This window comes from Pseudonaja textilis, chromosome 1 (assembly GCF_049901715.1).
Source record: "Pseudonaja textilis isolate UNSWEBS1 chromosome 1, rPseTex1.2, whole genome shotgun sequence".
In the NCBI taxonomy this organism is placed as follows: Eukaryota; Metazoa; Chordata; class Lepidosauria; order Squamata; family Elapidae; genus Pseudonaja; species Pseudonaja textilis.
This window is the reverse complement of record NC_141990.1, coordinates 109,746,298-109,767,747: the sequence shown is the minus strand read 5'-3', so window position 1 is coordinate 109,767,747 and position 21,450 is coordinate 109,746,298. Positions and strand designations below refer to the sequence as shown.

The 21,450-nt window shown below is 34.7% G+C and overlaps 1 protein-coding gene across 2 annotated transcripts; it reads left to right on the top strand.

Annotated features, from left to right (window-relative positions):
- Window positions 1–243: 243 nt before the first annotated feature.
- Window positions 244–20,062, top strand: CASP8AP2 (caspase 8 associated protein 2). 2 transcript variants are annotated; one of them, XM_026726724.2, is made up of 10 exons: window positions 244–436; window positions 2,826–2,901; window positions 3,738–3,815; window positions 6,023–6,120; window positions 6,557–6,631; window positions 7,056–7,171; window positions 8,454–10,600; window positions 12,436–15,658; window positions 17,665–17,764; window positions 18,633–20,062. In XM_026726724.2, the coding sequence occupies exons 2-10, from the start codon at window positions 2,850–2,852 to the stop codon at window positions 18,687–18,689; spliced, it is 5,946 nt and encodes a 1,981-aa protein (XP_026582509.2). In that variant the 5' UTR covers window positions 244–436; window positions 2,826–2,849; the 3' UTR covers window positions 18,690–20,062. The 2 variants fall into 2 exon arrangements, with proteins under 2 accessions (XP_026582509.2, XP_087770340.1); XM_087914214.1 differs by lacking the exon at window positions 244–436 and adding an exon at window positions 906–995.
- Window positions 20,063–21,450: the final 1,388 nt, after the last annotated feature.

Sequence of the window (21,450 nt, the reverse complement as noted above, 5' to 3'; positions counted from 1 at the left end):
TAAAATACGCGAACAGTGCAAGCTTTTTAAAACAACCCCTTAGGAAAATGCTCCCGTACAATTTACACGGCTCGTTTCAACACTGCTCTCCAGCCCAAACGTACACACATACACACGCCCACTCTCGCGTAAGGGCGGGCTTAACATGACCGTGATGCTTTTTGGCGCCAAATCTTTTCCTGGCGGAGGTGGGACCTAGTGACGTCACGCCAGAGTACGTGCTCCAGCGTCAAGAGATTGGTTACGCTTTTCTGGCCCCGCCTATTCCCCCCGCCGGTTTGGCCTGTTGCGGGTGGGGAATCGAGGGGGGGTGTAATCTTGCGAGAAAAGCGAGAAGATGAAGTCCCGGCGGGTTTGAGGGTGGTGGTGGTGGGGTCGTCTCCGCCACGCCCGTTGAGCCTCGGAAAAGAACGGCAGGACTCGCCGCTTCACTCCGGTTCGTGAGAGGGATAGAGACTTGATGGCGGGGTCTTTGGGGGAGCTGTGGCGGGCTGGCAGGGCTTCTTCTAAACCCTCCTGTCTGCTCGGAGCATCCGCTTTCGCCTTCCCCAACCTGCTTGCCTGCCTGCTTGGCTGATGTGCCGGCCTCAGAACACCCGTCAGTCCAGCCAGTCTTAGGCTCCTACCGGCATCCGGAGGGCACCAGCTTCCGCAAGGCGGACGTACTACCCCCACGCTTCGCCCCGTTTTCCGTCCGCTTGGTCCGGTCAACCCTGGGCCTGGCCGACGAAGGAGAGGGATTTCTGAAGTGACAAAATGGGGTTTAGCCTTCCTCATACTTGAATGGGGGCCCTCTTGCGCGACGTAAACAAATATTCACGGTCCGTGAGGAAACTGACACTTGAGCAGATCGGGTCGGGCCCGTCATCTCCCCATTTTCCCTTCTTCTGTTTTCCATATTAGTTCGGAGAACAATTTGACAATATAGCTGCCTCTGCTTCGCTTCCAAAAACAACCAGCCTCTTAAGGCTCAGCTTTACTTCATTCTGTTTCTGGTGCGATTTATTTATTATTATTTTCAAATCTAATCCTAATCCCAAAGGTGTTTCTCCCCCTCCCCCAAAAGAGAGTTTGTTTTTCCTTGAAGACATTTCGCTTTCCAAGAAAAGCTTCCTCGGTTCCACTCAGTTCAGAACTGAAGAGGCTTCTTGGATGAGAAGCCAGAAGGTCTTCAAGGAAAAACAGTTGTCTTTTGAGAGGGGTGGGGGGGAAACACTTGGGATAATAACCATGACCTGGATGACTGAGAATATCATAGGCAAACCAAGTTCTAGGTTCACAAACAACATGTACAGAATGCTGTGCTATTTAAGGGGAGGGGGAGATGACTTCACAGCTGTCAAACTGCAGCTTTTTGGAAAGTGCTTTTCTTTGCATCTCTGGCAAATTAAGTGTGATAGGTAGGTATTAGAAAGGATTTGGGGAGTGAGAAGCAGAATTTTCAAAATGCTTATTTTCTACTTGAAAACTTTAATGGTCTTATGACTGGGTTTCCTCCCCCACCCACGTATACTGATGTATCAGAGTCTACTTACTGATCTAGCTAATATTATTTGCATATTAGATTTCTATCACTGTACATTTTTCATTCAGGAGCTCAAAGCCACACAGTGCTTTCTCCTATTTTTTTTTAACACCAACATATGGTTGATAGAGACAGAACCAAAGTTGCCCAGTGAGCTTCTGTGACTAATGGTGGACTAGAATCTGAGCCTTAATGCTCCTAGTCCAACGCTACAGTTGATAAACTTTTATGAAAGGATCTGATTTTTAAAAAAGATATTTATATACTTTTTAGATCGATGTCCTATCTTTTGTTCAGGAGTTCAATATGGCATACATATTGCTGTGTTCTTCTTTTTTCTTCTATTGCAATCCTGTAAGAAGTAGACAGTGACTAGCCCAAAATCAAACCAATGAACTTCTGTAGTTGCCTTTCATATGAAAGGATGGACAGTTTGCAGGTAACATGTAGTCCCTAATCATATGAATATAAGCCAATAGTGTGATATGGCTATCAGAAAAGCAAAAGTGGAAGTTTAAGGCAACATCAGTAGAAAAACAGTTCTGAATCACAGGAAGTGATTGTTTCCCTCTGTTTTTCATTGATTCTTGAGTGTTGTGTTCAATTCTGGATGTCATGTCATAAAAAAATTCAGATAAATAGAACAGATGTAGGGATAGAAAACAAATATAATGGAGGGAAACTATCATATAAGGAGAGATTGAAAAAATTGGACATTTTAGTTTTGAGAAAAGATATCTATGGAAAATTATAGCACACGTTAACTTTGAGCCACACAGAAAATGCTATGACATGATGTATTCTCTATTAACCATAGAATAATGGTTCCAAATTATAAGTCAGATTCCAGTTAAAAGTGAAGGAAAACTTCCTGATGGGAAAAACAGATATAGTTCCAATCGTGAAACAGTTGCCCAGGAAGTGGTTTGCTCTCTTTTATTTAAATAGCTATCTGTTGGGGATAATTCATTTTTTGGTACCTGACTTAGATATGATGGCAAAAGCAAGTTTTTATTCTACAATTCTCTATTGGTTGAATTGCTAACAAATTATTCTTTCTAAATCTGGAAAAAAACATTAGACAGCTTGATGTTGCCAAGTGGCATTATTTTCTAAAAATCAAGATTCATGGAGAGAAGATGAAAATCTCCCCTCACACAGCTGTTATTTAAAGTGTGGGATGGAGTTATGTGCATGTGTACAGGCATTTTCTTTCATGCTGGGTCAGGCTATCTGATGTCTGATATAAAATGTGTATCTTGTTTAGGCTGATGTCCTAATTTTTTTCTGTCAAACTTAGATGGGGAATACTTAGGAAGTTATAATGGGAACAGAGGAGGATGAGGATGGAATGACATTTTCTAATCTACATGGCAGTAAGTAAATCTGATTATTTTACTTTTGGGGGACATTAGAAAAATGCTTTATGGTATTATCTAGAAAATAGAAAATGGCGGAAAAGTCATATAACAGACATGTTTCAAAAAGTTCTATTTAATTAGATTCTTGTGTATGTCTGTGCCAGGAGCTATTCCTTCCAATCATAACTTGTCTTCATGCTCTTTTGAAAGAAGCCAAGGAAAAGGAGTTTGCTGATAAGTTCTACAATATGTTATTTTAATATTTTTTATTCAAAAGCAAAATTGTGCTAATGTTTTGATTAATGGATCTGTCAGACTCCTTCTGACTTTGCATGCTTCAAACCCCAGAAATTTCCCTGTTTGACAGTTATTTTTACTTTACAAGATAAAATATATAGATATGTCTTTCTTTGGGCTTAATAATCAGAAAAAATGCATAGGTTAAAGTCTAGAAAGCTTCTTTTTCTTATGTCTCTTATATTCCCTTTAAAATTGGTGCCAATAACTGAATTGAACTGATCAGAGATTTAATTATTAATCATATTTATGACCCTTTTCTGATCAAACAAGCCATAGTGATCCACAGTAACAATCAAAACATCAGTAAAATTATAGTTACAAAAACATAAAGCCACATGCAATATGAAATCAATAAAGAGAGTGAAGCAAAGTAGTTTCTGTTTCAGTATGTTTGGATATAACCTCTCCAAACTGATGATAGATTGGATAAAATGTTTTTTATTGTATTGTAGATTTATTCTTTGTAAAACAACTTTTATCTCTTCTATATTACAATTATTATAATACATGAACAGCTAACATCTTTTGCGGGGTGTTCTTTCTATTTGCAGTTTCTTATGAAAGAGAAGATGGCGATGAGAGTTCTGTGGATATTTATGATGGCTTAGACAACACTCCAGTTGTTTCTAGTATGTTATTTGCCTTGCTATGAAATTTCTTTTTTATTTTATTCACTTGAATTAGATGATACAGATATTTTCTTTCCTCACATCACAGACAAGCTTAGTAAAAATGATGAAAACCTGTTGAAACAAGGTTTTATAAGCTTGATATCAGCTCTAATTTTGTAGTTGACTTCTCCAGGCTGTTATTGCTAGGGATTTTAAGTTTTCTTGGGTGTGTTTTAACTCATAATTCATTCCTGTCAAGACAGCTTGACAGGGTCCTGCTTATGGAATGGAGATGGATGGGCAACAGTGAATCTGGTATTTTAAGTATATGTTAAATGTGATCTGGTAAGGGAGACATTATCAGTAGGTCCTTGTACTAATGTATTACTTTTGGGTAACTGAGATTCATGTATTAAAGAGAGACTTAGATGGTCTACCCCATATGTTTTATGAATCTCTGATTTTAAGAAGCTTGGGGAATTTCCCAGAGATTTATTGGGCAGTTTGATCAGGCCTCTGGCATACAGATGCAATAAAAGCAGTAGATAGAATTACCTCACCTGTTATTAATCCTTGGGTTTTCTTTGCTTTAGTGGTAAGCTCCAGAATATGAAACAAAGAGGCAAGATGGTAGTGAAAAACAAATCGCAAATATTATAAAATATGGATATGAGCCCAGATTAGGCTATGTACCATGACAGTACGATCAGTGGAACATTGTTAAATTTCTCATACTGCATCCATGAAATGTCATTCAGATGTGCTATTTAAAGTGACCAGAACCTTTGGTGGAATCTTAAAGTGGAAAAACTCTTAATAGATCATTGTGATAATTTGTTAAATATTTTTAGATAAAATCATGCATATTCACTGAGAGTTAGATGCTGCCTAGGCAGAGATCAGTCGCTGGCAATTTACCCAACTATAAAAAGAAGCAAGAAATGCAGCACATCTCATTAAAAGTAGTTTTAGCTTTCATCTAAAAAGTGATCTCTTATCTGGTCTATCTAGTGGGATTTACAGGTGTAATCAAAGTGCTTATCACTTATAAAGCCTTATAAAGTTTGACTCCTTGTTGTTGCCTTTGAGATTGTCTACATACAGAAGACAGGATAGGTTGAAAACTCCTTCTCTTTAGGAAATGGGTAAATTGGGGGCTTAGACATTTCTGTTATGGCCCCACCCACTTTAATATTCTCCTGCTTAAAGTAATGATTGGTACTTTCTTATTAATACTCATAATGGCATTTAAAACACACCTCTTCCACAAAGCATTTGGGGAACAAATGTCATATGTTGTATCCAAACCGTTTTGTTATGTTCTTGTTAAAACAGTTTTAAAAACTTTTTGTAAAAAATTATCATTTTGCTTATTATTTGATATACCTACTTTTTAATGTACTGGTTGTAAGACATTTAGAATATTGCACTGAAGCAGAATACAACTTTTATTAAATAAATAAGTATTTCAGTAGAGATTTTAACTTAAATCTGACCGTAATGCATTGCATTAGAAGTGGTTTGCCATCCAAAGGTGTGTACATATTGGATATATTTATAAGATTTGGCTTTCATATGTAAGAAAGACTAAAGAATATGTAAATAATAATATTTAGCTAAAATTAGGATTCTGAAACTATGCCACCTAGTTTCATGTACAAAATAGGTTTCGGAGGTGTGGGGTATTTTATGTACTTCTTGCTTGCAGTGCTTCTTTGTCTCCACAATGAATCCCCTTTGAAACTGAGGAAATGTTCAAAACCACTTTAATGAATTGAATGAGTCTCTTTATGATGGTCTTTGCTCAGGACACAAAACTATAAAACAGGAGGAATTATATGAAAACTAAACTATAACTAGAAAATAGTAAGAAAATAATTTATGAAACTGAATAGAGGTAATAACTCTCTGTTAGGTATTATGATACTACGCAGTGTCAGTGAAGATGTATCACTGTCCTTTATATTTCTGAAGCTTTCATGGAACAACTACATTTGGAGTGTTGTGGATGATGTAGGAGCTCATTTTGTTGAGGTTGCAGTATAGGGCTGGGACTGAACAAGTGTGGAGCCACACAGTTGAAGACATGAAGCTTCTCATATGATTTCCAGAGTGCATTAGCTAACCATTGCTACCAGCTTAATAAAGTCTGGTAGTCTTCTTTAAAAAAAAACCAAAGGATTCTTTTTTAAAAAAAAAATTACTTTTCATTTCTCTTGCTTTAGGCAATTGTGCTTCAAAAGTGCCAATCGAAAGTAATTTAAACCTATTTGATGAAATCCTGATTGAAGAAGAAACAGCCAAGGAAGCCACTTTCAATGAAGTATGTACTTTACATTGATAACACATCAGGGAAATAAATTTCAGTTAGATAACTCTAATAACTAACATATAATTATATTTGTGCTTATACTAATTGAAAGTATCAAATTTCAAAATTCTCTGATTTAAAAATTTATGCAATTAAAGGGAAGTTGAAGTTTGGATCCTAAGGAGAAGGAACTTGATTTTTCATTTATTAATAATAAAATTTAATGTTATCAAAAACTGAAGTATAATTAACCATTGTAACTGGAGTTTGATTTGTTTTGCTTTACAGATAGTTCCATTTGTCCATGTTGCAGTTAAAATATGTATGTGTTTAGTAGGGGGTGAAAATACTTCCTTATAACTCAGAAAATATTTGTATGATTTAGTAAAACTATTTGCTGTATCCAAAGTATGTGTCTTTATATAAGAAGAAATTTTTGTCTTGACAGTTGCAGGCTGAACATGAGAAATGTAAGCAACAACTTCAAGAGTTGACGAAGAAGCTTCAGGAAATCCAAGAAAAGGTGATAAAGCAATAAGTATTAGGATCCAAGACATATACATACAGGTAGCAGAAAGAACAAATGGGAAGATATTACTGCATAAAAGTGGTTGTATTTTTGAAAATAGTAATAAGGTAATAGTTATTATAAAGCAGTTACACTTGAAAACTAATCTAATCCTATACATGCTAACATATTCTGGTCAGTGATATTCATTTTCAGGAAAGTATCAGTAAGATTAATGGCTAAATATGCAATCCTTTATGCACTTAACTACAAAGCATTACATTAAATATGTTTTGAAGATAACATTTTTTTTAGCTTAATACAAGTGAAAATGTAATAAATTTAAATACCTATTTCTTAAATTTTATCATGTTTTTGTTCATATGTTCAATTCCTTGTTTATAATATGTTAAATGTCTATGTGTTCTTTCTTACTTAGAACTCTCTTCTACAAAGTGAAAATCTGTCCCTTAAAAAAAATATTTCAGCACTTATCAAAACAGCCAGAGTGGAAATTAACCGCAAGGATGAAGAAATCAGTAATCTGCAGCGAAGGTACTGAAAGTTAACCTACACATTGTTTTTGGAAGAGTTTAATGATGAAAAAAGAAAGAAAGGAAACCTTAAATTAAAATAGAAGTGTTCTTTCCATGCAAACATTTCCAATCCCAGGTGAAAGTTTGCTATCTTAAAGATGAATATATGCTATTAGCATTTATGTATTTATATTTCTTTAGATATTTTTTTAGGATAAAAAACTTAATTTTATGCAGAGAAAATCCACTGAAATAAATTAATTGCAAAAGTATAGCGTGACTTCTAGTAACATACTGTTACAGTCTTGTCAGCAAAGCAGCAGTTTGCTATTGCTTCTTGGCATTTTTTTTTATTGCTTCCCAGCTTAGCTTGTAACTCTCATACTCTTTGGTGATCCTTCATTTAAGTCTAAGTATTAAGCAGGCTGTGTTCTTAATTTCCAAAGTCAAACAAGAAGGTTAGTTGCTGCTACTTACTAAGACAATCTATCCATAACTAGCATCAGCTTTTTATTTCTTTATTTCTGCTTTAAATATATAATTAAGTTTGGGTTTCATTCATCATTATTTAAAATATCTGGATAATTTTTTGGGAGTGTTTATCTGCAGCAATTAGCAATAGCACTTAGGCTTATATACTGCTTCACAGTGCTTTATAACCCTCTCTAAGTGGTTAACAATGTCAGCATATTGTCCCCAGCAATCTGGGTCCTCATTTTACCAATCTCGGAAAGATGGAACACTGGGTCAACCTTGAGCCAATGAAGATCAAACTCCTGGCAGTCAGCAGACTTAGCCCTCAATACTGCATTCTAACCATTGTACTACCATGGCTCCTTAATTCATCAAATGATTGATTGCTTTCCTAGTTTTATGTTTACTACACATGTCCCTGGGTATTTAATCAAAATCCCAATTTTAATGCCGTTCCTTGGTTTGTGTCTCCAGTTGCGTGGAAGGAAGAGTTAATGAGATACATGTATTGGCCTACATGTTTACACACTACGTAGTTCAGCATTTTTGACAATTCAAATATGGGTAATAACTGGTACTTACTATTGAATCTGATATATGGCCTTCTTAATGGTTACAAAATGAAATCAAAATTAAATTCTCTATCAAAATTATGTCAATATCATTAAAATATTATTTTAAAATAATTCTATTTATAAACATTTTGTATTTTTATTGATTGTGCTTGAGACTACATTGCCTTTTTGCCAGTCTAATCTTCTATTGTACTCAAATTTTGGATAGTTATTGTATAATGTAGCATATTAAAGTAGTGTTTTTGTTAACAGGTTAACAGAAGCTCCAGTTCATCACAATCCCTACAGTAAAATATATACAAGGAATATTGAAGGATCAAAACAAAAAAATAAATCCAGTGATTTCTTCCCAGATAATAATTCAAAAACAGATCCTAAAAATAAACAGGACACTCCTAGAGATGTATCTCATAACAGTCCATCTTGGGATACAGGAAATAAGAAAGTTCATTTGGAAAAAAAAGATACTTCTTATATATCTCAATCTCATCCTGAGCAGTTTCACAAAGATGGCGTTCCAACAAAGCTGTCAAAACTTGATAGCTCCTGTGATAAAGAAAAGGAGAAAAGAGAGATAAAAAATAACGAACATAGTAAGGATAATGATTGCAGACACAAAACAAAAACACAGAGAAATGTTGGAAGTGTTGTGGATTGCAAATTGGATACTCCTGGAAAGTCACAAGTTAACCCAGAAAAACTAGTCAGAAATGAAGAGTGGAATGATAGAAAGGATTTAAAGATCAAAAGCAGTTGGTGTACAGGAATCAAAACTGATAATATCTCTTCTACTAAGGAAAAACAATCAGTTCCTAAGAATAAATTAACGCTTAAAACTGAACACATTAATGAAGATAGGCTTGAAAAATTACAAATCATAAACCAGAAGGACTTAAAAAAAGAGAACAAAGAGGAAAGCAGTAGTAGACAAAAAAACAGACAACCTGATAAATATGTAGAACAACAAAGAGCTGGTAAAACTAATACCCCTGAAAATAATACACTTGTCAGAAATCTTAAAGAATTCAGTAAAGCTTATCTAGAAGACAAGAGAAAACATAATGATTGTAGGAAAACTAAAGGAATAGATGATCCTGGGCTCCAAGGTGGGAAATCATCACTGCCACACAGTTCTAATAGAGAGCGAAAACTTAGTAACTCAAACAAAGATACCAGGAAATGTGAACCTGAATGCACCCATTTCAAATCAGACAAATATCGAACGGAAGCAAAAAGGAAAAGTGGAAGAGACAAACATAGAGAAAGCAGAAATTCTCAAACTGAAAGACGAAGTTCAAAAGAAACTCCCCCAAAGACAGTAAAGGAACACATTAAACTAAAAGACAATGCAAAGCGAGAGAAAAAGAAACCTTTTCCACCAAAAGAAATTGCCATGTTAGTTGAGGCTGCAGATGAGCCTGTGCCCATTAAGGTGGAAAGGCACGAAGAGCAATCAAAAAGCAAAGACTTAAAATTGAGCTTCATGCAGAAGCTAAATTTAACTCTCTCTCCCGCTAAGAAACAAACAGACAAATCCAAAATAGTAGCACAGGCTACTAACGAAGGTGAGATGGAATTTCCAAGTCAGGAAATAATGTTAGTCCCAAAAGAACCAATTAATACCACTAGCGAGGCAGAAATGCCATTGGGACCATGCCATAATGGTCCCCTTCAAACTAAATCAGAAAAAACTATATCTGTTTCTGAGATTAAAGCAAATATGCAGAACAAGACTCCAGTAGAAATTTTGGATAGTAAGCCATGTAAAGCATTTCCACAAAATGCGACACTACAGCATGAAATTGTTGGTAATGAGAAATTCCTTCCACTGACTGAGACTGAGATGCAAGATTCTGAGGAAGTGTATGTGACACCTAGCCCCGCAAATCCCATGGATCCAGAGATACTGTTAAATCATTCTTTCCATGACCTGGAGACTGGGAGTTCTGTAGATTCTGATACATTTAGAGTAATAGATGAAGTTAATGGGACTGATTCAGACTCCTCCATGGCAAAAGAAGAATCCAGTAATTGTGCAGATAAAAATATCGTGGAGTACTCTGAAAATGAAAGTCTACCTCTTCCCAAGACTAGTACAGAAGATGATAAAATACTGTGTGTAAATAGTTCAATAACTGACCCCAAAGCTGCAGATTTGAATCCAAGCTCTCCCAAGCATGGAAGCCAAATGGAATCATTATGCAATAAAGGATTAAATGCTGTGTCTCAGACAGACTCAAATCCAATTTCAGTTGATGATGATAACTCAATACTGAGCATTGATCTAAATCACATGAGGTACATTCCAATAGCAATCAGCCCTCTTAACAGTCCAATACGACCCTTGGGTAAAATCTTCAGAATGGAAACCTCTTTCAAAGTGACAAATTATAACACAGGTATATTTATTATATTTTTGTTGTATTGTTACAAAAGTGTCCTTTTCTGGCTGGATTGTATGCTTTTGGAGGAAATATCTTTATGCCAAAAACAAAAAAGTTCATAGTAGATTACAAGGTACAGTAGAACCTCTGGTCATGACCGTAATTCGTTCAGTAATTTCGGTTGCAACCCGATTTGGTCATGACCGGAAACGAGACTGACTGAGCATGCGCTTACCAAAAAATGGCATGGAAGGGGAAATTGGCCATGGCCGTGTTTGATACTCGATTTTTGAATTGTGACCAGATTCAAAAATGTGAATTTTTTGGTCGGAACCCAATTTGGTCATAGTCAGAAGTGTTCATGACCAGAGGTTCTACTGTACAGCAGTAGCAAACTCATTGTTCCTTTTCTTTACTTCCAGCTGGTTGGAAGTTTGGACATGGGCCATGAGTTTGAGTATTGTACTTCTTACTGTTTAATGTAATAATTCCTCATCCAGTCAAATCGCAGTTTATCCCAGACCTGCATAATATAATTTGGTCAAGCCTCCAATAGGTTACCAGTTATAGTTTTACTCTGATTTGCAATACTGATTTTATAGGATTTGTTCAAAATCTATTTTGGTGATCCAGATGTAAAATAACTGACATGTTTGTATTAAGCTGTGAAGCATGTAGGAGAAAGTCATCACAAGGATAAATAATCCGGTTTCCAACTTTTCAAAAGCTTGGTCGGGAAATTAGAATAATTATTAATCATTCTCATACATACATACATACATACATATATATATTGTACACTGACATTAGAAACATGGCTTTATTTTTAAGTCTTCAAAAGCTAATTACAGAGGTTTTTATAGATGCTTCTTATAAAAAAGCAGTTTAGCTGAAGTGGGGGAATGTTACATTGCCTTTAATATCTGTTCAATCACCTTGATCATAAATTATTCAGTTCATGTAACATTTTCCATTGAGACTTGATGGGGAGATGCTAGTTTCAAATGTTTTATCTCAGAAGCCTTGAAGGATGGCTATTAGCAAATACTGGATCTGAGAGTGAATAAATAGTGCACTAATTATAGGAACGTGTTGATCCTTAGCATATTATTTTAATTCTAAATCTGGTTTCCAGCAAAATTAAATTGCAGATACTTCAGTATAGTTGGAATCTGATTCCAAGTTAGATGGCAGCTATTGTTGTACATTCCTATACAGTAAGTTTATCATACAGTAGGACCTCTGGTCACGAACAGTTCTTACCATGACTAAATTGGGTTCCAGCCAAAACATTCGCAAAAAGTTTTTTTTTCCTCCGCAGCCGATTTCCTATTCTGTTGCCATTTTTTTTTGTAAGCACCAAATTTCCAAAATTAGGTTTGGGTCACAATTAAATCAGGTTGCAACCAAATTGTGGTCGTGACCAGAGGTTCTACTGTATTTGCTCAGGAGAGTTTATTTTCACCCAGCTCTTCCAAAAAACTAAGAATGCATCTGTAATCACCCTTGAAGTTTGTCATCCTAACAATTCTGTAAAATAGATGCAGCAAAGTGAAAATGTGTCTAGGAAAGTTACGCATTCAGCTTTATGGCTGAGTAGGAATTTGTACAGTATATGAATATTTTTGATAATCTATTATATTAATCATACCACATGTATCGTGAAAGCTGCCTCTTTAAAATGTAAAACACAAAATTATTAGCAATTATAAGTGAAAATATTTAGTGGTGAAATAAACAGTAATTGAATGGTATTGTAAAAGAAGTTTGCTTTGACATTTCCTTTTTAGAAATGATATTTGCTTTTTAGAGTGATATTTTTCACTTACTAATTATTTTGTTGATTGTAGATTTTGCACCAGATAGTGCAGTGGATTATCTGGGGATCAACCATTCAAGTGAACTCAACAAAGAAAATCAAAAGCCACTTTGCAGTGATCACAAAATTTTAGAAGAGTCTCAGCTAAACATATCTCCAGATGAATTAGAAGAAGGAGAAATTGTAAGTGATGCTGATAATGAACCCCAAATAGAAAAAAAATCTGAAAATAGTAAAAAGTTGAAAAGAAAAATGTCTCCTGAGAGGTCTAATACATCCAAGAACACATACAATCACAAAGTCAAATCTCTATCTCCCAATGAAGGTCCTGGAAAATTGGCTTCTGGGAAAAAAAGTAAAGAAAAGCCTAAAGATGGAACAATATTCTCAAAGGAAATGAAGAAAAATAAAATTTTGAGCATTGACTGTCTTGAAAAAATTGTTCAAATTACTGCTGAGCCTTCTACTTTACATGAGTTTATGCAGATGCTGAAAGCTGTAAGAAAACAAGTACGAAAAAACTATATGAAATTTAAGATACAGTTTCCAATACAGCAGTTTCATAAAATGATAGATTCATCAGTTCTGAATTTTACATCTTTAATAAAATATATTGACTTCTCTAAAATGTGCAAATCAAACGAGGCCATAAAGGTAAATCTCTGTGAAGTTATTGAATCTGAACTTAATCAGATTAAAAAAAATACTGAAATAGAATATCTATTTGAGAAACAACAATCAGATATGAAGAAAAAATTATGGAAGCTTGTGGATGAACAACTTGATTATCTATTTGATAAAATAAAAGAAATCCTTCTAAAGTTGTGCAATTTAATAAGTTTAGGAACTGAGAATGATGATGGTAAACGTAAAAGAAAGAAAGGAAGCTCAAAATGCCTTGACAATAAATTTGTTAGACAGAAATCAAAGAAACCAAACTTAAGTGCTAAAGTGAAACGGTCTGAAAATCATGTCCTTCCAAAACCAGTAGTAGGTCGTCAACTGTCTAAGACAGATCACCAGGAAATAAATAAATTAGCTCGCCACAAAAATACAGTTACAAATTATAAACAGTCCCATACAGATAGCACAAGACCATATCTCCCTGAAGTTGCACATTTTAAGCAGAATTCCACAGAGGATACTGCTTTGAAAACTGGAAAATATGAAAAGGAGGGATTGGATATGATTGGAGATCCTCACAAATCTGATATTAGCTGTGGACCTCTCACAGAACAACAAATGTCTGGGCTAACATTCAATTTAGTTAATGATGCTCAAATGGGTGAAATGTTCAAAAGTTTATTACAGGGCTCTGGTCTTTCAGAGAAGAACATTGATTTCATTGATGAGAATCAGTGGGAATTCAGAACACCAGAAAAGCAAATGCCAGAAGGTCAGAACGGTAGAAATAATCCTGAATATGAGACTGAAGAAACGTCAAGGGATATCCAGGTAGAATCGACAGTACTTGATGGTATTAAATGGCCTATAGTTTCACCTGAAAGAGATTCAACATTTTTAGCTAGATTACAAATGCCCATTGATCCAAATATTCTCGATGAAAACTGTATGTTTGAAATTCCGACTAGTCCTACCTTGAAGAAAGGGGAGGTATATGTTTTGGAAAAACAAAAATCTCTGGTTTCTTCTATTCTTTTGGAAGACCTAGCAGTATCATTGACTATTCCCTCTCCTTTGAAGTCAGATGCTCATCTTAGTTTCTTGAAACCTGATGTATTGGGATCAGTTCCTGAAGATGTTCTAAATGCACACTTCAGTGAAGATGCTCATCTAGAAGAGGAGGATGCTTCTGAGCAAGACATCCACTTGGCTTTGGAATCTGATAATTCAAGCAGTAAATCAAGCTGTTCCTCATGGGCAAATATCCCTGTTACTCCTGGATTTCAGTATTGTCCAAGCCTTCCAATGCAAGCAGTAATAATGGAAAAATCAAATGATCACTTCATTGTTAAAATAAGGCGTGCTACACCATCTATGTCACCCACTGATCAAACAGCCATACCAGATGAACCATTAATCTCTATTATTGACAAAGGGAAAAATGAAATTATATATGAAGAAAATTTTGCTACTTTAACTTCCCAAAGTATCCCTTCAGGAGAGAGAGAAATATCTAAAGAAATTATAAATACTACTGACTCTGGAAAAAAAATGGATAACCATATTATGAAAAAGCAGATTTCTCACTCATTGGAGCCTTTGAAAGAGACGTCTGTCTGTCTAGCGATTGATTCAGTTCCTGGTCTTTTTGAACCTCAACAAGACCTCCACCCTGATACTCCTGGTGATGTTATTAATACCATAGAGTCCCTGCTTCATAAAAACAGACAAGAGCAATCTTGTGACATCAGTCTTGAAGTTCAGAGGCCATTTTGTAATACAAGCCAAACTCAAAACCCTCATTTAGTTGTTTCAAATCGAGCATCGCCTAATGATGCTGCCTCAGAAAAGCCGCCTGACTTGCAAGACTCTCCTGAAGAACTAAGGATATCTAAAGTGCCTTTGGAAGAATCCTCAAATAAAATAAATCAAAATGCAGGTGCATCTGAAGTTTTTAAGCTTCCTCAGACAATCCCCATGAAAGCGTTCCAAGAAAAAGATGTACCTTCTGCAAAAATAAAAGATTTCCCAATAAGGTCAATAGTAAATCCCCCTGTGGAACAGCTACCATCTCAAAATCATTTTGATACACATATTGACTTGACTGATGTGATTCCTATGGAAAATAAACTGAATTCAACAGATCCCATAGAACAGTCTGGTTTAAATTATAGAGTGAGAAGTATATGTAAAGATCAAGAGAAACCTAAAGCAGATAGTCACTGTGAAGTAGCTGATATATCAAAGACTGAAGTTGAAGAAAATGTAAATTGGCCAGACATGTCTACAGGAGATAGCAGTTTTGAAAAAAATACTACCTTTAATATTGATGGTCAAAAATGTCCAATTAAACTTAGCAAAGAAAGCAAAAAAAGGAAAAAGGAAACAGAAGAAGCCTCTAGTGCAAAAAAGCAACGAAAGGAAAATAATGAATTGGATTTTAAAAAAACAGGCAAAAATAGCAAAAACACTAAAGAGAGAACTTCTGTAGCTTCAAGTTTATCTAATACAAAGCCAGCATCAACTAGAGACAAAGATCTATTATCCTCAACATCATCTATGTCACCATCAAATCTTTGTGCCAAAAATATCATTAAGAAGAAAGGCGAAGTTGTTATTTCTTGGACAAGGTAAGAATACTGAAAATGGGCTAGAGTTTTGAATACATTAAAAATGCAATAGATTGAGATTATGCTTTGTTTTCTAACACACCACATCATGGGCATTAGAGCTGCTTACTTCTAATTAAAGGATTTTGGAACGCTGCATAAGAATGTAGCCCTGTTGTATATCTCATTAAACATTATGGCATTTCTTGTTAGTGCCTCACTAACATTAGCCGCAAGCTCAACTTCTTTAATCTTTGTTCTGGCAGAGGTAGAGTAAGTGTGCAGTCTTCCATGACTTGCTATAAAAATTATAGCATAAGCTGAGAGGAGAATTTAGAAGCCACTCTGAGCAGATGGTACAAAATTGTTCCCTCATCTGAATAATAGGGTTCTGTAGTTTGTGTCTTGCATTGTGTGTATCTATAATAGCTAGTTTTTGTCTGGAAATGTCAGTAATTGAGCATGGTAAAACAAGTCATTATCAAAGGATTTTGCAACATTTATGGTTCCTGCTTCAAAATACATTCTTGAATCAAGCCACAATGAAAATGAATGTGAAGGTTGTTGTTTTTAAACCATCCAAATGAATAAATGAAAAAGCCTTTGTCCAACAAAAGTTAAAAACGGGTAAACCAAAGCATGGATCTTTGAGCTGAGGACTTTGTGAATCTTTTGGTCCCAGCCATTAGTTCTACATCTGAAAAGGCAAAGGCATTCCAAGAAAGGATTCCGCAAAATTAATTTAAATGTATGAGGAAATAAACAGTCTTAATCATGCATGACTTTCCCAGAAGGTGAGCTGTTAGAGATAGTCCTTGATTTACGACCATAATTGAGCCCACAGTTTCAGTCATAAGCTGTAATGGTCATGAAGTGGCCAGGATCAATTTTATGACATTTTTTTCAGTCATGGCATTGTGAAGCAAATACACCATAGTTGTGACATGAACACATTGTTCACTATGTGGTGGTTTTTGTTGGAAATTGGAAGCAAATGCCAGTTTCCAGCAAAAACATCACAAAATGGCAGGCACAAGACCCATAAATGTGGGGCAGTTGCACAAGTGCCCAGAATGTGGTCAGGTGTCCGTGGGGTGTTTTTTGTGGAGGGATGGCAGATGTCAGAACTTCAAAATCAGACCACCAGTCACATTTTGGGGTCCATCATAACTTTGAACAATTGCTAAGTGATTGGTCATAAATCAAGGATCAAGTATATCTGTGATTGCTTTCTTAAACAGATCCTACAAATTATTGTTCTATAAATGGGTGGTAGAAACTTCTGACAGTTCTCTTGATTGCAAAAGAAGTTATCAGTGATCACTTTAAGAATTGAAGTATTTTACCTATGTAGCCTGGACATTGTTGGATAGTAAATGGAAAATACTTGAAGAGAGAAAGTGAAACAGAATGGGCACAGGGACATTAGTGAAATAAAGGAACAAAAAATGATTGCTTGGGTATTATTTGTTTATTAAGTACATTTATATAGCCACCCAATTCATATACAGTGACTCTTGGTAGCATAAGACAGATATAGAATAATAACATAATAGATAATCTGTAGAGATGTATTTTGTAAATATTGTGATTGAAAATGTTTTCCTCTTGGTTACAGCTTTTCTATTGTGTATACGATTAACTCAGATGTTCCTGAGATTCAAATCAGCTAGCCAATTTCTGCTGAGAGACCATTTTCTTAACTCTTTGCTAAACTTATTTCTGAATATGATTTTCCATAAATATCTAATCCTTTTAAATTAAGAAACTTGAATTCATAAGCACTCATTTCACTTTATTAATTTAATGTAATACAGTAACACCATTCATCATGATGATCACTGTTCTCAGTAGTTTGAGAATACATTATCTCATGAAAGGACCAAATTTTCTTTTCACAACCAGTTTTTTTATCTCTTGTTTTTATTTTAAATCCTTAACATGGATGAAATAATAGTAATTGATTTATTGTCAAATAAGTAGAAGATATTCGGTGACTAAAAATTCACTTTGTATGTTTGTTATAGAAATGATGATAGGGTGATCCTTTTGGAATGTCAGAAAAATGGACCTTCAGAAAAAACTTACACTTTTGTTGCTGAGCAGTTAAAGAAAACTCCAGCTCAGGTACGTCTTTGGATAAGAATCTGTATTTAGTTGGTTTCATGCTCCATTTGTGTATTTCCCTCAATGAATAGTGTATGCCATATTCACCTAAAAGAAATTTTTTTCAAAAATTAAGATAAATTCTACCCCACTCCAAAGATTAGTCAGAAAAGCGGTTATAAACACAGGCAAAAATTCTGCATACTGTTCAACTTCTCTAATTCAGCAATAGAACTACCAACTTCAGTTTAAACAAAAGTTAGTGCTGTGCCAGATATAGTTCTGTGAAGCTAACTTATTTCAGTTAGGATACTGGAAATTGGGGAAGAGATCCTTGAAGAACAGCTATAATTTCTGTTCACAAAGAAAAAAGAAAGAAAGAAAGAAAATAGTATTTATTCTAGTCTTCAAAACAAATGGAAATACGCAGTATTTGGGGCTGTGCTTGACTTCTTAGTGGGACTATGTTATGTAATAATGGCTTAGTTAATAGGATGAATGGCTGATGGAAGTTGGCTCTGAATGTTGTGGGTCTCCATTTGAACAGTTCTCACTCTTCACTCAAGGAGAATGAATAAATTACAGAAACATGGGAGTTTTTAATCACAATTTTCTTTCTCCATAACAAAATAAAATCCTGCTAAAGCAAGAACCAGTAAGGACATATAAATAACCTAGAAATCTTCGATGAGGCAAGTAGACATTTCTGAGTCTGGTGGCATTTTTTTTCTAATTTTCCCTAATAAACAGAATTCTTATAACTACCTGGTTGCATGTCCATACAAATGTGGGGGAGGGGGAATGGCTTGAGATACTCATGAATCCCCCGGGAAGAAAACCTACTGTATAAATTGTTTTAAAATTTCAATTTTATGTTTTCTCTCCATAGGTTGAAGAAAGATTCAAGCAGTTAGTGAAGCTATTCAAGATGTCAACTGGCAGTTAATAGCTACTACAAATGAAGGAATCTATGCACATCTTTGCCCTGTGTGCATGTGAGAAAAGAGTGCTTGCTTTCCAAGTCCAAATAGCAATTTGTTCCATATCTTTTTTACTCATAATTTAAATGTTTCATTTATTCTCATAGATCTAATGGGAAGACCCTGTTTTTTATTCCGTTAGTAACTGGTACTTGTTAAATGCAGCAAACGAATTGTAAAACTCTACTGCACATTTTGGAATACAGAGGAAAAATATAGTAGTATGAGCAGCTATAAATTTTCTATGACTTCTACCCACTGCAGGTGCCAAAGATCATTTGCAAAATATAGTACATAGAACAAGGTATTTTATTGCTTCTTCTTCCTCTGTGTTGTACTCAGAACCCTTATTTTCATTAAAACTTTGGGTTAACACAAGACCAGTTCTTAACACATGAGTCATTGTTCTGAGTTGAACAATCTGACTATAGTTTGTTGATCAGAAATAAAAGGAGTGCGTTAGCACAAAATAAGTCTCCAATAATTATGAGAAAACTTAAGGAGCATTGAGCATATACTTTTCTTTTTTCCCTCTTTCATTAAGTGCGAATATGAATTTTAAAGTTTGGTATATTTTCCAAATCCTCATATATGGTTTGCTAGTTAGAATTTGTGAGGAAATAGTGTATATTGTTTATTTTACAAATAAAACACCAATATTAAGAGTTTCCTCTGCTAAAAGTGCTGTATTATTTTACAGACTAATATATCATTGTTTTTCATATCAAACTTTCACTTTTAAAGCAGATTTGCCACAAGTTAACAAAATATTATTTCTCGTTTAAATTATATCTATCTGCAAAAATACTAAGTATTTTTAATGGAGTGTGCAATTTGCAATTTAATTCCATACTTTAATTAAGAGCTTAATTAAGATTCAAATTCATGATAATCCAGTTAAATTGATCCTTGTTCCTGTCCTGATAAGACCTTATTTTGAAGGGCAAAGATTTTATTTCAGCGTGGAAATATATAAGAGGCAGCACCCACATAATACCTCATTTTTTCAAAAAATTGTCAATATTAAAATTTGTCAATTAAAACTAATTATATGCCATACTGGCTTGGGAGAGGGAGAGAGGAGAAGTATAAAGATGTGCATGTGTGTAAATTGTAAGTTTTATATGTTACTTTCCTGTAAATAATAGACTGTACAGAATTCTATATTGTGTAAAATATTGTGTTCAAATACAATTTACCTGTAAATTTTTGATTAAACAGAACAAATTTTATTTTGTATATTTTAAATACTGCATTCTGTAATATGAATCTCAATTCTTGTAAAATGAATGTGTTTAATGTTAATTAAACGTTGGTCTGGAGTTTTTTAAAATATACCTACTTTGTCATCTTTTTGAATTGCTTATGATTAGCTAGCAGATAATAATTTGCTTTCCTGGTAGCAAACAATCTTGATACTAAAAGTGCAAGGCTCAATACTTCAAATATATTCCAGTGAAGTTGTGGAGGTTAGTACATCAAAATATCCTGATTTAACAAGGGATCTCCTTCAAGATTGCCTTCTCTTCTTGGACTTTCTCCAATGACTTTTGCCTTTATATTTAATATTTACATGTGCTATTATTACTGGATTTTATTGATATTGGTGATTACCTAAAATTTAAATGTATTAACACAGTACAGTACAGATAGCAATTAGATTTATTGATATTGAACTATCATCCTATATTGAACTATTCATTCTTGTAGTCCAAAATAGTCTTAATAATTGCATCCAGCCTCCCGGTTCAGATGCATTAATTTGTCTTCATTTCAATTTTTCCAAAGTTCCAATTTTCACAGCTGTCTGTTATAAGTGGAAAACCATAGTGTTGACAGTTGTAGGAGAACTTTTGAGTTCATATAAACCAGAGATCAGCACAAATAGTTTTTTGAAGTGCAAATAGTTTATTGATTGGTTCTAGAGGTAAAGACAAGCCAACAGAGGGGAGGGGATAAACTCCCTCTTTGTAGACTGACACAAATTATGATGTACATTTAATTAGTGTGGCAAACAATTTGATTAAGTTTAAAACTTAAGTCAGGATAATGGGGTGAATGCAATGCCTTACTTGTGCTAACAAAGGCGATCTTTGAATATGTTTTGTTGAAATTTCCCTGAGTGTCCTTGCTTCTCAGCACTGCTACTTCCTGAATCAGCATTTCTTGTGTCTGAGTTTTATTGCTGAACAAGGACTCTAATTCCCTTTGGACAAGGGCATGTTAAGAGGGTATGAGTACCTTTGAAGCTGTATGTTATTTGCTTGCCCTACTATCATTTTCTCCTTTAAATTAGTGTTCTTCGTGTCAAATTCTTGTATAGCTTAGCACTTTAGTTCCACTGAAAGATATAGTTTTAAGTTTGATCCCCAAATTCTACTTCACAATACATTATCAATATCCATCCGTCCAACTTTATCTGTCCAGGGCATACTAAAAATCATTATAGACCAATAATTTACTCTTATCATATCAGTGCCTACCAAAGAAAGATGAAGGTAGGTTTCCAAGATGAATGATTGTTCTAATGAGTTGCAGAAAACCTAACTGTTGATATATTAACTATAGGAAGGGTTGATATATTAGGCTGTGGTGTATTACCTACTAAACAGCATTATTTAACATGACGGGCATATGAACGTAATTATTGCTTGTTTAGCCAATTCTTTTTTTCCTCACGCATCAGCTTAATTCAATAAAAAAGGAGACTTAAATGTGAAATTCCTA